This window comes from Bactrocera dorsalis, chromosome 5 (genome assembly GCF_023373825.1).
Source record: "Bactrocera dorsalis isolate Fly_Bdor chromosome 5, ASM2337382v1, whole genome shotgun sequence".
Taxonomy (NCBI): domain Eukaryota; kingdom Metazoa; phylum Arthropoda; class Insecta; order Diptera; family Tephritidae; genus Bactrocera; species Bactrocera dorsalis.
In genome coordinates, this window is record NC_064307.1 from 21,684,471 (window position 1) to 21,700,963 (window position 16,493).

The 16,493-nt window shown below is 29.2% G+C and overlaps 3 protein-coding genes across 15 annotated transcripts in view; 1 reads left to right on the forward strand and 2 right to left on the reverse strand.

Annotated features, from left to right (window-relative positions):
* Positions 1-9,425, forward strand: part of LOC105230130 (translational regulator orb2) — an 82,148-nt gene extending 72,723 nt beyond the window's left edge. For 11 of the 12 annotated variants that reach the window (XM_049457587.1, XM_049457596.1, XM_019991700.3 and 8 more), the window contains 9 exons: positions 448-692; positions 764-1,010; positions 1,094-1,333; positions 1,407-1,649; positions 2,613-2,678; positions 2,961-3,149; positions 3,687-4,228; positions 4,298-4,522; positions 4,675-9,425. In XM_049457587.1, coding sequence (XP_049313544.1) covers positions 448-692; positions 764-1,010; positions 1,094-1,333; positions 1,407-1,649; positions 2,613-2,678; positions 2,961-3,149; positions 3,687-4,228; positions 4,298-4,522; positions 4,675-4,897 — 2,220 coding nt within the window. In that variant the 3' untranslated portion in view covers positions 4,898-9,425. The remainder of the gene's footprint in view (positions 1-447; positions 693-763; positions 1,011-1,093; positions 1,334-1,406; positions 1,650-2,612; positions 2,679-2,960; positions 3,150-3,686; positions 4,229-4,297; positions 4,523-4,674) is intronic. The other variant, XM_049457598.1, reaches the window with a different exon arrangement.
* LOC105230077 (TOM1-like protein 2) overlaps positions 1-16,493 on the reverse strand; it is a 245,553-nt gene that overhangs the window by 81,197 nt on the left and 147,863 nt on the right. The window lies entirely within an intron of this gene.
* Positions 13,889-16,493, reverse strand: part of LOC105230082 (CD82 antigen) — a 101,368-nt gene continuing 98,763 nt past the window's right edge. For both annotated transcript variants that reach the window (XM_049457616.1, XM_049457615.1), the window contains 3 exons: positions 15,503-15,577; positions 15,143-15,430; positions 13,889-14,847 (listed from right to left, as the gene is read on the reverse strand). In XM_049457616.1, coding sequence (XP_049313573.1) covers positions 14,695-14,847; positions 15,143-15,430; positions 15,503-15,577 — 516 coding nt within the window. In that variant the 3' untranslated portion in view covers positions 13,889-14,694. The remainder of the gene's footprint in view (positions 14,848-15,142; positions 15,431-15,502; positions 15,578-16,493) is intronic.

A 16,493-nucleotide genomic window follows, 5' to 3' on the forward strand; every position in this document is an offset into this window, starting at 1 on the left:
AGCCGTGTTTATGACATAAAGTCTACCGGAAGTAACAAAATCCTTGACTATATGTGGTCTAAGGAAATCTTTAGACTTATTTTATCTATTATTTCAATATTTCAACGTCTTTTAGAACCACATCGCCACATGTCAGGATTAATATTTGTGCTCAAATAAACGTATTACATTCAGTAGGTGATGCCATGGGAAGTAGCCAGGGTTTGTGGTTTAATTTCTCTCGTTTTATACTGCTTAATGGGGAAGTAACGAATTAAGTTTGGCTTAAAGCGGTCGAGTAGTTAGTGAGATATAAAAATTCATCTTCAAAAATGCTAAAAACTGTAAATGTATGCATTAAACTAAGAAAACTGATAATAAATATTAGATTTTTCTATATCTACCTCAAAAATAAATGATCCAAACATAACGTGAATCTAATAAAATAAACCAAATTATATGCTACAGGGTTGGATGAACGAGATTTTCAGCTATGACCCCTTAACCTTTCACATCACACAAACCAATTCGGTTTATTTGCGTCTCGACGGCACCTACCTACGCGTATCGACAACAACAGCACGCATACCGAAGCGTATCATGTGGAACGAACCGCCCATCGACATAAAGCACGTACACTTCACTAGCCATCGCGTGTTCAATTTGTTGGGTTGCAGTGTTGAGCTTTTGCCACTGGGATTGGCGCGCAAGAGGTACGCACACAACAACAATAGCACATCAAATCAAATATTTAGTTACACAATTTAAACTAACAACGTTTCAGATACTTCAATCGCAAGTATCCCATACAGCTGATTATAAAAAATGGCGCCGAAGAGGAGATGCAGCAAGAGCCCTCGGAAAATCCATCAACTCAATTATCTGCACGCGGTAGCAAGTCCGACTTGGCGTCGATGGATAGTAGAATGTCACAGGTTTCCAGCGATATTTTGGAGCAGTTTGGCGAATCGAAAGAGAAGGTGACCAATCTGCAGGATATAGATTTTGCAGCTACCGTTATGAATGCCGATGTTAGTAGCGAAGTGTTTACATGTTTTCTTTTCATATCTTATATTATATATTTTTGTGTTGTAATTTCTGTTTTCCTCCACAGTTGCAACAATTGCAAGACAACACACAGAATAACGACAGTCTCATACCTTGTGGCGACGAGGTGCGCTTGATACTCTTCTCGCGCGGCGATCGTGAGAAGGAGGACTGGTATCGTCGCTTTGTGGCCGCCAGCGAAGGTGACGTGCACGACCAGATGTTGCGCTTGCCAAATCTGAAATTTGTGGATGATGCTGAATTGCAGCGCGCGGCAGCAAAGGCCGCACAAATGCCGCTGGATCTTGTAAATATTTTATTTACTAACATATTTATCAAATAATTTTCTTTTTTTTTTTATTTTCTATTCTAAAACACAGCGTGATAATGCGACACCGGAAAATGAGAATCACGCAGAAATGGAGTCGCATGTATTACCCACGGATATGGCGCCGCCGTTGGTGGTTGAGAGTGGCAAGCTGGCGAAGGGAGAAACATTCAAAGACATTCCAGACGATATGGAGGTGGTGCCCTCGCCAACTGATACCTTCGAAGGTCTACTCATGAGCTCGTGTGCTGCACGCAATCCCCCAGATTACATACGTTTTATGGCTATATATCAGGTATGATGACTAGAAATCGAACTTATTGTATAAAATAATAATTATATTTCAAGAGTTTGGTTAATTTTTAACGGTGTATTATTTTGTATTAACTTTCATCATATTTTATTTGTATATTTAGAGCAAGAAGTCCACAGAACTCTTTATTACCTATGATTTAGTTTTGATATGGTGAGATAAAAAGAAAAAGCTTAAGTCTCAGACTGCGTTTGTGAGTTAGGTTAGATTAGGCTAATCTGGTAGGCCAATAAGCCACGCATGAACCAGTTTTAGGCCTTTGCAATACCAGGTTTGTCAAGTGAAGTGTTGAATTGTTTCCCTGGTGCCCTGCTCTAGACATTTTCTGCCATCATCTCGATCTATTAGCTCCATCTTGCGGTCGTGTGTCGCCACCAGACAGTGACCAGTTAGTATTCCCACCATGTTCCTACAGCTTTTTATATTCAGTGCCATTAGGAATTGTGTCTACTTCCGTCCTACAATTTTGCAGCTTTGATAAGTAAGAAAATGTATTTTTTGTTATTGTTAAAGTTTCATCATTCAAAGGAGTTCTTTTGGTCTTGTTTGGAGATCAAAGCCTTACCTTTAATTAAAAAAAATATATATAATTTTTTTTAGTAGTGTATAGATCAGGGAAGGGTTCTGTTATTTCGAAAGTATTTTTCGGAGCATAAAAGAACACACTATGTTTTATTTGCTGATGGAGTTCATATTAGATTATGACAGACCGTTAGCAAGCCGCTGTCAAGAGATTATTACTCAGGCCAATCTGGAGATCGAGTTTATAAAGTATTAATTATTTATTCCTTATAAAACTAGGTCGCTAATTTCAGGATGTTCCAACTATTTTAAAAATCATCATTTTAAAATTTATAATTATTTTTAGGTTATATGAATTCACCTTAACCTGATTTTATTTTATTTTTATTTAATTTATAATTTATTTTTCTTTGATTTTTTAAGAGCGCTTGCAAAGATCCCAAAATTGCAGTTCAATCAAAACCCAAAACATTGGATAAAAATGAAAAAGTATGCTATGATTTTTTATGCTTATTGTTCTAATATAAATAGTTTTTTATACAATTTTAATACTTTTTGCTTATTCCTTTAATTAAAATATATTTAAATTTCATAATTTTTTGGAATGTTAGTTTTAAAAAATTTTAATAATCTTTATCATTAACAATAAACATTTTTATCAATATTAATTTTAAATATTTTTAACAAAAATCATTATTTTTGTTTCAAATTACAAAGAGAGTTTTATAATCTTTACCATTTTCATTAAATTATTTTCCATCGTTACTGTAGTCACGTCGCTCCAAACGCAATGCCAAAGATTTGTGGAAGGGCATTGATCAGTCGTTATTCTTGGGCCCATCTGGCAGCGTTGTTTGGGCCAATGTGTTAATTGGACGCGTTCTCTATAGCTGTCTTCATGACAATATGGTTAAGGATAAGATCAAAGAATTACTGCAGAAGAAAATTAGCGCCATAAAGGTGAGTAATCAATTAAAATATAGAATTATATATAGAAATAAAAAAAATATGTATGATATATGCACCGTCGATTCCTTAGAATATCGACTGTTAACAACAGAACGTCAGTTTCTTCTTTTTGCTGTTTGGCGGCAATTGGAGATTCCAAGTGTATTTAAGAAGTTGAGATATATGATTGAAGAGTTTCAAGTTTTGATTGTCTAAAGCTAAGCAACGTACGATAGACTTTGTGCACATAACTTATTCATGTCCTTCCGATAGACATACATCTGAATGTTTATGGTTATTGTTTCGGGCTCGTCCCGGTTAGCAAAACCGTCAATTTCTGAAGTTTGTGCTTTATTGTCAATAAGGCTTGAAGTTTTCTCTGTTTGGAAAACACTATGCTATATTAGACCGAGCCATTCTATGTGGAAGGTATAACATACACCTAGTTCGAACCATTTTGTTAAAAAGACGATAGCATACATATAAGCTAGTCCGCTCTGAACGCTTCTTTATAAATATGTACATAATAACACACACCTTCTCCCACAGCTGCCCTCCTTCATTGAAGATGTGGTTATCACCAAAATCAATCTAGGCGACACGCCACCACTCATACACCGCGTCTCACAACCCATGCTGGATGAGCGTGGCACTTGGGTAGATGCCGACATCACCTATGAGGGTTTGCTACAGTTAACCGTCACAACCAAATTGAATTTGATGCGTATTAAGCAACAAAAACGGCCCACAGATCCACTCAATATAACTGTTCCAAATCCGATAAATACCGGACCGAATGCGCCACCTGTAACTAATTTCACTGTCGTACCACCCATTGTGATCGCCGACGGTGAGGGCACGAGTCGAAGTAGCACAAATGCCAGATTATATGGGGACGACACCAACAATGTTGATGAAGTGTCGAGCAATGTTATCTTTGACAGCGATGCAGAGAGTACTGGCGATTCGGATACAGATCCCGAAAGTTTGAATGCGCCCACAGCGACAGGAGCCACACCGAATATCGGCACAACAGCGACAACGGCAGGGCAAAGCGCACAAGCCGATGGCAGCTCAGCTGCAGCAACAGAGTAAGTGTACTTGTTAGTGGAAAGTTGTTTGGTTTGCACGAGAATTTTCTTTATTTTATGTATTTACAGTTATCACTTCATTCCCACGGCGCCAGGCAATGCGCGTCGTATTTTCCGCATAGTGGATCGCATTGCCGCTTCGAACTTCTTTCAATACGCCACCGATTTGCCAGTGGTACAGCGCGCCATCGAGAATATGAACACGAATATAACGCTGCGTGTGGATCTGCGCGGTCTGGTCGGACGTGGCGTCATTAACATACCACCACCGCCATCCGATCGCATATGGCTGTCGTAAGTTGCACGATTTTTTTTATCGGTTTTTAGTGATTTATAGAATATTTTTAATTAATGATTGAGTTTTAAATAATTTTTGAGTCTTAAATAAATTTTGAGTTTTAAATAATTTTTGAGTTTTAAATAATTTTTCTCTCCTCTCCCGCCAGCTTCCGTGGGCCACCACGCCTTTGGCTCTCAGCCAAACCCGCATTGGGCGAAAAATCTGTCGACTACAGCATCGTGACCAGCATCATTGAGAGCAAATTGTGCGAAGTGGTGAATAAGTTTTTGGTTTATCCCAACATGGTCGATGTCACCATACCATTTCTGGGTCAACCGACCTATGAGTATTTGCGTGGTGAAAAAACTACCAAAAAAACTACAGAATAGATTTTCGTTTATATAATGATCTAATTGTAAATTAAGTGTAGTGTTATGCTTTAGCACATAACAATTTACAACAACAAAAAATGTGTCCATCTTTTTATTAAAAATGTGAAGTTAAACATTTTCCCATTTTTTTTAATTTTTTTAAACTTTTTTATATATTTTTTCCTAGTTATATACTGTTACTTATAGATTCGTACAAGCCAATAGCATCTTCGTCGTGATAAACTATTTCCAAATATTTTAAAAAACATTCACATATACATATATTCATAAGCCGCAATTCCATAAAATTTACCTTACAAATCTAAATATTATAAAAAAACTGGATTACAATACACAAGTTGTATAATAATTATATAATATAATTAATTTTTTTATATTGAATGCAAAGTAGTTAGTAGTAACAAATCTATGTTTCTTGAATATACAATGTATACATATGTATATGTATACTATATATACTATGTAAGCCATTATTCCATGAATTATACATTTCATAATTTAGTTCAATATATTATATAAGAATTGTTTCTATTTTTTGTATTTTTTTATTTGTATGTGGTGAATAGTGATTATTTATAAATAACGCAAGGTTGCTTATGGAAAGTTGAAATAATTGAAATTTAACTATGCAGAAATTTCTTAGTTTTTAATTTATAATTAAAGCTGCTATGCACAGATACATTCAAAAGTTTATATCATTACATAAAATGCAAAATAACGTAACACCACTTATCATAAGTTGGCAGGCGATGGAAAAACGATATAATAGAAACCAGTCATATTGAAAATATATTGAGTTGTGGTCATAAAATGGTTATTTAAATAATTTCCAATATCTTTTTTGCTCTTCTTTTTCCATAAGCAACTTTAGCAAAGCAGAAATTATTATTATGTAGTTAAATAAACACAATAATTCCTAAATAATTTTAGTGTTTTATTAAAATTTAAGTGTGTGAAAAAAGCTGCAGATTTTCTGCTTACTTAAAGAACAAAAATACGAAATTGGTCATACGGTTAGAAAAAAAATCCGTTTTATACTTACTATAGAAATTTATATAAAATTAATATTAACTGTGCAATATTGGATACTTTACTGAAACATTTTTTTTACACTGCACAAGTTCGAAATTCATTAAGGTTAACAGATATTTGAAAATTCTCTCTATGAGGTTCGCAGCGTGTTCATTTGAAACCAAAATTGTCTGCTCTTTTTCAGATTATATTTTCCAATTCGAAATTTATTTGTCAATTGCATGCTCAGTTTTCAGATATGCTGCAAAAATTATGACCGAGAATGTTTTTTTGATATCGAGCTTCTTTGAAAAAGTGCTAAATTCTAAAGAGTATGCTTAATTCCATTATTATTGCTCAAAGTTTGGCAAGGACTCTCGCCACAGCAGTATTTGCTATAAATATCAGTTTTATGTTGCTAGAATGCTATATAAACAACTACAATATCAACAAATCAAACGATGCTTTATCTGTGACATATCCACTTAACAAATAAATCCAGTACGACAGAGCGTATGAGTAATATATGAAAGAGTATAAATTGTCAACACGGTTGCGAGTTTTTTTAACCAAATATTTTTGCATTTATAAAGAAATTTGCAAAATTTAATCCTAAAATTAGAATTAAAAGTTGAAAATTTTTTTTTTCATTTAAAAATAAAATAAATTTAAAAATAAGCAGAATTAAAATTTGTGAAAATATTTTTTTTTGCATTTATTAATAAATTTTCACATTTTGATGCCAAAATCAGAAATAAAAATCTATATAATTGACAAAATTTTGATAAAATATTTTTAATGCAGAAATTGGTTGAACAAATAAAATAATCAATTTCAAAACAAAAAGTGCAATGAAAAGGGGAAAAATGAAAGTTTAACATATTTCTAATGGAAATACTAAATTTAAAAGTTAGTATTTTTAAATAAGACAAAGAAATACTATGTTGAAGTTTCGTTCAAAAAAGCGTTCGTTTTACAATACAAACTTCCATATTTGAAGACCATTTATATTGAGTTTAACCAAAGTTTGTTTTTAATTTGTTTTAGCAAGTATTCTTTTGTTCTGGGGATTAAGATTTTCCATTTTTCAATCTCATATTTTGGATAAAAATATTTTTAATTCGATTTTTGGGATTATAAACTATAATAATTTCTAATTTTTTTAAAAAAATTTGTTTTATAAATAACTTTCTCGACCTTACAAAATTAAAAAAAAGTATTAATGTTAATACAGCTAACTTTAAGACATTATTTGCAACCGTGGTTGACATGTATGAATTATTAAAATAATAAAGAAATCAATTTAGCTTTGTTTTTGTTAAACTCAATACTTAACGGTAAATAGCTGGCAAACGCATGGCGAAAGAATTTTGAAATCAATATTTTTTTGTGGAATCACATGGCTGTTGAGCCCTTTGTAATGTTGTATGCATATACACATACATATATCTTCTACCACATTATTTATTGATTACAAGTATTTTTTGATAATATTTTTTCTTAATATATGTTTTTAACTTGATACAATTTATAGTTTTCCAATATGTGCAACTTCATAGAAAGAATTAATTTATATATACTTTAGAGTGTGACCATGATTACACGTTAGTATTTGCTATAAAAATGCTGCTGACATTTAAATATATGCGCAAAATGTTCAAAGAAGTATTTAAAATAAAAAATAATAGAAACGTGATTGTGGACATGTATTTCCGCACTAAAAGCAAATCTGTAAGCGATATGTAATATTTGATAGAGACAAAAAATTATATTTATTTAAAATATATTTTTTTTATTTAAAATATATTTTGCATACAAAATTATAATTTAAGTTTCAATTTGAATTTTATTAAAAATATATTTTACATTTAAAAAGTATAATTTAAGTTTCAATTTGTATTTAAAAAATTTTTTTATAAACATATAAAATATTAAGAGTGAGAACGGCAACTTAACGAATATTATTTTTATATTAAGATAGCTGAAAACGCAACAATAGTTTAGTAAATATATTAAATATTATTTATATTAATAGTTTCAATAAAATGCATAGCTAAAACGAAAAATGTACAAGATTCCAGTTTTTTCTCATATTATAATTTAAAATATGCTTACAGAGTGTAGTTATTTATAATGAAATTTATAATTTGTAATTATATATACTTATATTTTCCTATAAGTATTTAATCTCTTGACTTTAAGCCAAGTGAAATATTTCTCACATGCCAGTGATCTGAATACTTTAAGTTTTAAAAGGATTTTAGATTTTAAAATTCGTTATTTCTTAAATTAAATTTTTGCAAATACCCATGAAGCTTCAGTTTTTGTTCGGAAAAATATTATCCAATATAAAACAGTCACTTATTTACAATTTAAGCCACACCTCAGAGATTTAAGATTTCCTCATCTATTTAACATGGTTTTCTTTTGTAGATTTTGCATTAAAAAAGTAGGTCTAGAAATTTGGAAATATTATTTTCTGTTACAAAATTTTCCGTTCTAAAAAATAGTCTTTAAAATTTTTCCATAAAACCACTCTTTTAAAAGTTATACGCAGTTAAAAATAATCAGGGGTGTTGTGGAATCTAAGACACAATTGTGATTCAATTCTGATTTTCAATGATGTCACCTACTATTTTCTTTGATCGGTTACAATTCTGACTCCGACAACTATCAGATTCCACAACTCCCCTGAATGTACCAAACCTACTGAGCATTCATACAAGTTCCTTTACATAAATGCTGTGTTGCTCATACGACATGGTGTACTACTCTATGCATGCACAGTCAATTGTTGTATTAGTTTAACTGCGCATAACTTTTAAAGCAATGTTTTAATGGAAAAAATTATTCAGACCGTTTTTGTAGAGCGGAAAATTTGGTTTTTAAATACCATATTATCAATTTTGTAGGTTAATTTGCTTTGAGTATAAATTATTAAAATCAATAAACTTAATGCGAAAAATAAAAAATCTATTGTAAAATTAATTATGCACGGTTTAAATTGAAAATAAAGAGCTCGCTTACGTTGGATATTTCTATTTAAAGACTTTAAGGGCTTTTTCAAAAAAAAAATAAAAATTAATTAATAACAGACGCATCGTCCTATTCAATATACATACATACAATTTCAATATATACAAAATACCTATATATTTAAATAGTTTAATAAGTAATTTGTTTGTTCACTGATAACTGAAAGCTATTTCCTAAGGAACTGTTACTCTTCTTAACTCTCCCTTTCTCTCTTTCAAATACGATAAACTTTGTTCATTTTTATTCCTCTTTAAATGTTGAGAATAAACTGAAATAGAATAAATGTATACAAAATTTTAAATTAAATTTTTTTAAAAATATAGCAAACAAATAAAACAAAAATAATGTAATAAAAAGAAAAATAAAATTAATCAAAAAAATAATTAAAGAAGATAATAAAAAGAAAAAATAAATAAATTGATTAAAAAATTAAGAAAAACTGAAACTAATAAATAACATAAAAAAAAAATAAAATAAAAAAATTAAAAAAAAAATTAAGATATTATTAAAAATAAAATTAAAAATAAAATAAAAAAATTAAAATAAAAATTAAGTAATTAATAAAAAGATTAACTAATATAAAAATGACAATTTTAAATAAAAAGTTGACAAAAATAGTTTTAAAAAATTGAGAGAAAAACAAATAAAAGAATTAACTTAAATTATAATAACAATTTCAAATTAAAATAAATAAATTTTAAAATATTTAAAAACATGTAGTATATCAGTTCATCTACAATAAACTCACACCAGAATTATATTTCAATAGTTTATGAGAAGTTGTTCAATAATTTAATTAAATATATTTTTATCGTATAAAAAATTTCATTTTTTTCTCATTAATTTTTGGTATCTCATTAATAACTCATATAAATATATATGTTAAATTTAGTTTTTTAGCACTTAATTTTAATTTTCTTCCATAAAAATTTAAAAATTTACGCATAAGCATACATACACACACTGTACAAGTTTATGTAAATGTGTGTATTTTTATATAACGATAAAGAAACTTATACGTACACTCTTTCTGTGAATTACTACTTAGTATGAACTTATTAATTAATTCCGTACAAATACGCTGTGTACATCATACATATAAGACACACATACATATGTATTAGCCTAGAAAATATTTTAAATAAATGGTCGGCTAAACCAAAATATTGATTTCCTGTATTTACTTTGCTTTAAGTTGCTGGGATTGATATTAAACGCCTTAAGAAATTTGTGGTGAGTATAAAAAGTTTTGTCGCTCGACGAGGATCTGGGGTTCCATCTTTTAGCAGTTTATGAGTAATACAAAAGACAAATATCTGTCTAAAAAATATTCATCGATTTTGGATCAACTCTACGACTTAACCTAACCTATCTAATTTTGATACTCCCATCTAATTGATTGAACTGCGCAAAGTTCCTAGATATTAAAGGCGAATTCTAGATAATGCTGAGCAATGGAGGTATTCCAGCGACTCTTTCATGCTTACTTCCTTGCACTTTCGGCATGTATCGTCGTTACTTATGCCCATCCAGCTCGCATGTAATACCTGTTATTGGAATAACAACAATCTTTCTGACTAGCATGTAAGATATCTTAAAAAAATTTATTGTATACATTTTTCGTACTATCAGTACTAATAATAAGTAATTCCAGCAATTACCCCACACCCCATATACCAAAAGTAGCGATTATTAATGGCGGATCCAAAATCGAAGTTTTTATGCAAATTCAGAAAATTTTCCGCAGCAATGTTAAAAAATATGATGGAAGGACCAACACTTCACTTCCTTCTGGATCCGTCACAGGGGTTTATCAAACTTCTGATTAACTGTATCCCATATACATACATACATAAGTTGATTGGAAGTAACCATTTCTTACCAGTAAATAAAAAGCTCAAACTTGTTGTTTTTGTTTTTCTTTTATTATATTTAATAATGATTCAATTTTTACAATATTCCACTTTTCGCTAATGAACTTCAAGAAAACTACGAATAGATTTACAAAACTTAATCTACAAAAAAATTTTCGTGTACTTAGGCATGTAAGTATATATGTAAGTATATATGTATGAATGTTTGTGTATGTATTTGAATTACTATAAAAACAGCTTACAGACATTCGCTATATACACGTTTACATACAAAATATGTACTCGTATGTGGATATGTTTGCTAAATTCTATATACTCAATATTGCGACCCCGTTATAATGCAGGTAGGGGTATATAAATATATATACAAGTATATATATATAAAATATACAACATCCATAATAAATTTATTATTAAATATCTTAATTATCTTAATAAAAAATGTTCAAATATTACGAAAAATCTGTTGACTCATGTCAAAATGCTGAAATTATCGCCTTTACTTAACTAACATATAGGTATATATGTATAAATATAGAATAAAGATGTTTTGGATTTGTTGGCATGAGGGTATTCACAATGCATGTTACAAAAATTTATTGCTTGGTGGATTTATAAAAAATGTTATGATTTAGTTTATTGTTGATTTTTTGTGAGGTTAAAATTTCAAAAATTTAGTTTTATTATCTTGAAATGAAAAGGGCTTGCAAAAATAGAAATTTTGGAACTTTAGAAGTATGCAACTTATATATTGGCAATTTGAAGAAAATTTAAATGAAATTACAAAATAATTTTTTTAGAGTTGTAATTCTAATTTTAAGTAAAAGTGTCGGGCCTTTATATTTTTTATAGATAAAACACTTTATGGTATGCAGAAATTAATAATTTTGAATTACAGTTATCTAATTAATTTTATGTAGTATTTATAATTTGTAATTATAACTACGGTGATATATTAAAAAATTTATAATATAAAAAATAGTTGCATACTTTTCGGGACTCAAAAAAAATATTTAAATCCGCTAAGAATTTATAAAAGTTTTTTTAAATATAAAAAATTATTAAGAAAAAATTTTTTTAAATTAAAACTATTATTAAAAAACAAATTAAAAAAAAAAATTTACAAGAAAACTTTGTTTTTAAATAAAATAATATATTAAAAAAATTAATAATAAAAAAAATTTTAATTAATTATTAGAAAAAAAAATAATAAAAATTTTTTTGAATAAAATTATTAAAAAAAAACATTTTTAAAAAATAAAAAATATATTTAAAAAAAAAATAATAAAAAAATATTAAAAAAATTAATAATAAAAAAATTTTTAATTAATTATTATAAAAGAAAATAATAAAATTTTTTTAAATAAAATTATTAAAAGAAAACATTTTTAAAAAATAAAAAATATATTAAAAAAAAATAATAAAAAAAATAATAAAAAAAATATTAAAAAACATTTTTAAAAAATAAAACAAAAATTTTAAAAAAAGTTTTTTTTTTTAATAAAAAAGAAAATTTTTTAGCAACGAAGAATATTTTTCATGTGTATGAATTTTTATTTACACTGAATTCTATGAAAAATGTATACAAAAAGCAGTAAGTTTAAATTTAAAAAGAAAATTTATTAAAAAAAAGTTTATTAAAAAATAATAAAAAATATTGAAAAAGAAAAATTTTTAAATAAAAGAATATTAAAAAAATTCTTAGCAATGATTAAAATTTTTTCTTGTGTGGGAATCTTTATAAACACAAAACTCTATGAAAGATTTTTATAAAAAGCAGTAATTTTAAATAATCGCCGCATAACAATTTAACGGGTGATTTTTTTTGAGGTTAGGATTTTCATGCATTAGTATTTGACAGATCACGTGGGATTTCAGACATGGTGTCAAAGAGAAAGATGCTCAGTATGCTTTGACATTTCATCATGAATAGACTTACTAACGAGCAACGCTTGCAAATCATTGAATTTTATTACCAAAATCAGTGTTCGGTTCGAAATGTGTTTATCGACAAATTTTGTTCAGCGATGAGGCTCATTTCTGGTTGAATGGCTACGTAAATAAGCAAAATTGCCGCATTTTGGGGTGAAGAGCAACCAGAAGCCGTTCAAGAACTGCCCATGCATCCCGAAAAATGCACTGTTTGGTGTGGTTTGTACGCTGGTGAATCATTGGACCGTATTTTTTCAAAGATGCTGTTGGACGCAACGTTACGGTGAATGGCGATCGCTATCGTTCGATGCTAACAAACTTTTTGTTGCCAAAAATGGAAGAACTGAACTTGGTTGACATGTGGTTTCAACAAGATGGCGCTACATGCCACACAGCTCGCGATTCTATGGCCATTTTGAGGGAAAACTTCGGACAACAATTCATCTCAAGAAATGGACCCGTAAGTTGGCCACCAAGATCATGCGATTTAACGCCTTTAGACTATTTTTTGTGGGGCTACGTCAAGTCTAAAGTCTACAGAAATAAGCCAGCAACTATTCCAGCTTTGGAAGACAACATTTCCGAAGAATTCGGGCTATTCCGGCCGAAATGCTCGAAAAAATTGCCCAAAATTGGACTTTCCGAATGGACCACCTAAGACGCAGCCGCGGTCAACATTTAAATGAAATTATCTTCAAAAAGTAAATGTCATGAACCAATCTAACGTTTCAAATAAAGAACCGATGAGATTTTGCAAATTTTATGCGTTTTTTTTTTTAAAAAAAGTTATCAAGCTCTTAAAAAATCACCCTTTATAAGTGGTTTCAAAGCATACTAAGGTTATTAAAAAATACTCGAAAATTTTAATTGACTTTAGTAAGGGGTTAAGTATTGTTTTTTTTTTTTTTTTTGTTTTTTTATAATGAAAAAAATCCAAATGGACTTAAAAAATTGCAACTTCAAAAATAATTTACAATTATTGAATTAAAGAATTTTAAAACTAAAGAAAGTCGAAATTTCAGTCATTTCGAAATATCGTTTACAAAATTATAAGCTTGTCATGCATGCTTTTCGAATAGAATTTTCGAATTTTGTAGTCAAAATTTTCAAAATTTTTAATTTATTTTTGTGTGATTTTCTGTTTCTGTTTTCGTTTATGATTTTTGAATTTTTGTTTGTGATTTTCATATAAATGCTTAGCTTAAAATTTTTTTCTCAAACTTTTCATTTCGATATGTTCTAGAATTTGTTTATCAAATTTTTTCATTTCGATATGTTCTACAATTGATTTGTGATGTATAGTGTGGAGAGATTCTTGCTTACTTTCTAGACTAAACAATTTCTACAGGTGTTAGTTATTACTAGCAAAGAATTGAGAGTTTATACTAAGATAACTAAAATCAAGTCTTAGTTCGATTTGTTGTTATTATTTTTATTTATTTTTTTTTTCATTTTTCAAATTTTTTTATGACTATACTTAATTTTTTTTCGTTGAGTATGCAAGTATGCTTTCGTATTCATTTAAATTTAGCAAAGCCTAACCCAAGGCGCATATGCTTTGCTATTTGCATACTCATTCAACAAAAGTTTTTCCTTAATTATTTTCTCGTCTGATTGTTTTTAACTATCCATAAATATTTAACAATAGTATTCAGTGTTCGAACAGTTCAATATCCATATGCATAAAGTTATGCAAAAGTTTCAATAAAAATTTACAAAAATGTCTGTAAACTACTTATTACCAATAAAAAAAAAGATTGCTACAAAATTTGTCCAAAAATTTGTAAAACTAATAAATCAACAATATAAACAATTTACGAAAAGAGACAGAAATGGCTTCTCATAATTGTCGAAGTCTTTTCGTCACAACGATCTTTTTGCTTTCTGCTTCACTAGTCATATTTGGTGCTATTAATTGGCTAGCTTTGCATGGGGAGAATCTTAAAGACGCATGCCATGGTATTTGGCGAACGCCTTGCACAGGCAGAATGCCAAAAAGATGGCGAACAAGTGAACAATGCCAACGCCCAGCAGCACGCCAATAATGATTTCGCGGTGGGAGATAATCCAGTCGGTGAATACTTCATAGCAGCCCTGAAATTAATAAAAAGTATTATATTAACATTGGAAATTGCATGAAATATTTTTAAAATGTATGAAAAATTGCATGACATTTTTAAAGTGTATGAAAAAATTGCATGATATATTTTTGCTATGTTCAAACAAATTCTTAATATTTTCTAAAATGTATAAAAAAATTTCATGAGGTATTTTTAGAGTGCATACAAAATTACATGAGATATTTCTAAATTACAAAAAAAAATTACATGATATATTTCACGTGTACATTAAAAAGTCGCATGATATATTACAAAAATCTCTGACTTACCTTCTTGTAGAAGCTGTTGCTCTCACTGGGATTTATCACACAATCATCGTCACGTGGCAACATTTGGCTCACATCCTTCAGCACACAGCAGGCTTCGGGTAGCGTGCGATTACCCTTGTTGCTGATCCATGCAAGTGAGGCATCAAAGTCACGATAGTCATTCACGCCGCAGCAGCTCATCTGACTCATCAATTGATTCCACATGAGTGTGACGGCGTCCATATTTTCGTGGGTGGAGTAATAGTCGGTGATGGTGGATTGCAGGAAAGTTTTGGTTTCAGCGCGCGCCTAAAATCATGCCAAATATTTTTTATTATGTTGGAAAACACCACATGGTAACTACTAGATAAGTGTACGAACCTTCTCTTTATAGAAAGCAGCCAAGCCACCGGCAACGATTTCGGCAATGAGCAGCAGAATCATGAAAACGCCATACTGAAAGAAAGAAAGTAAGTAATATTAGTCTTTGAGTAGCTGATTTTGAATATAGTTACTCTAAGAGTTTAAATAGTTATAATTTTTTTCGACTTTTTGTATAAAACTATATCAGCTATAACATTTATTATTTAATGGTGCTGCCGTTTAGAAAGGTTTGCAAATAAAAAAAGGATAATAAATATAATATAATAATATAAACAATTTTTCAATTAAAAATAAAAAAATTTTTCGGTATATAAAGCAGAAAGGCTTATGTTTCAGAAAAAATATTTTATGGAGTTGCCACCTTATTCAACTTTTTCATCAAATATATTGAAAATGTTTAAAAAGTTATAGAACATTAAAAAAATATACGTAAGAATTTTTGTTTAGAGTTTGTATAAAAAAGGGTTGCCACAGTTATACAATTTTGCATTAAGAAAAATAAAAAACATATACATATACATATACGTATGTACATATGTATGTACATATTGTACATGTTGTACATATTGCAAATCACCGCTACCTCTTTTAAATCAAAAAGATTTGCAAATAAAAAAATATAATAAATAAGGTTGCCACGTGTACATTTTTTAGTATAAAAAAATTTAAATTTAAAATAAAACAATTTTTCGTTATACACGGCAAAAAAGACACATGTTGCAGAAAAATTATTTTATGGGGTTGCCACTTTATTCAATTTTTTTTCATCGAATATATTAAAATTCTGTAAAAAGTTATGGAACATTAAAAAAATATACGTAACGGTTTTTGTGTAGGGTTTGTATTAGAAGAGGGTGGCCATATTTATAGAACTTTTCCTTAAGAAAAGTAAAAAAAAATTACCACGTGTACATATTGTAAATCAAAAGTAGAAGCAAATTAAATTTTTAATACCTGCAACAGAGAAAGCTTGTTTTTCTGTAAAAAT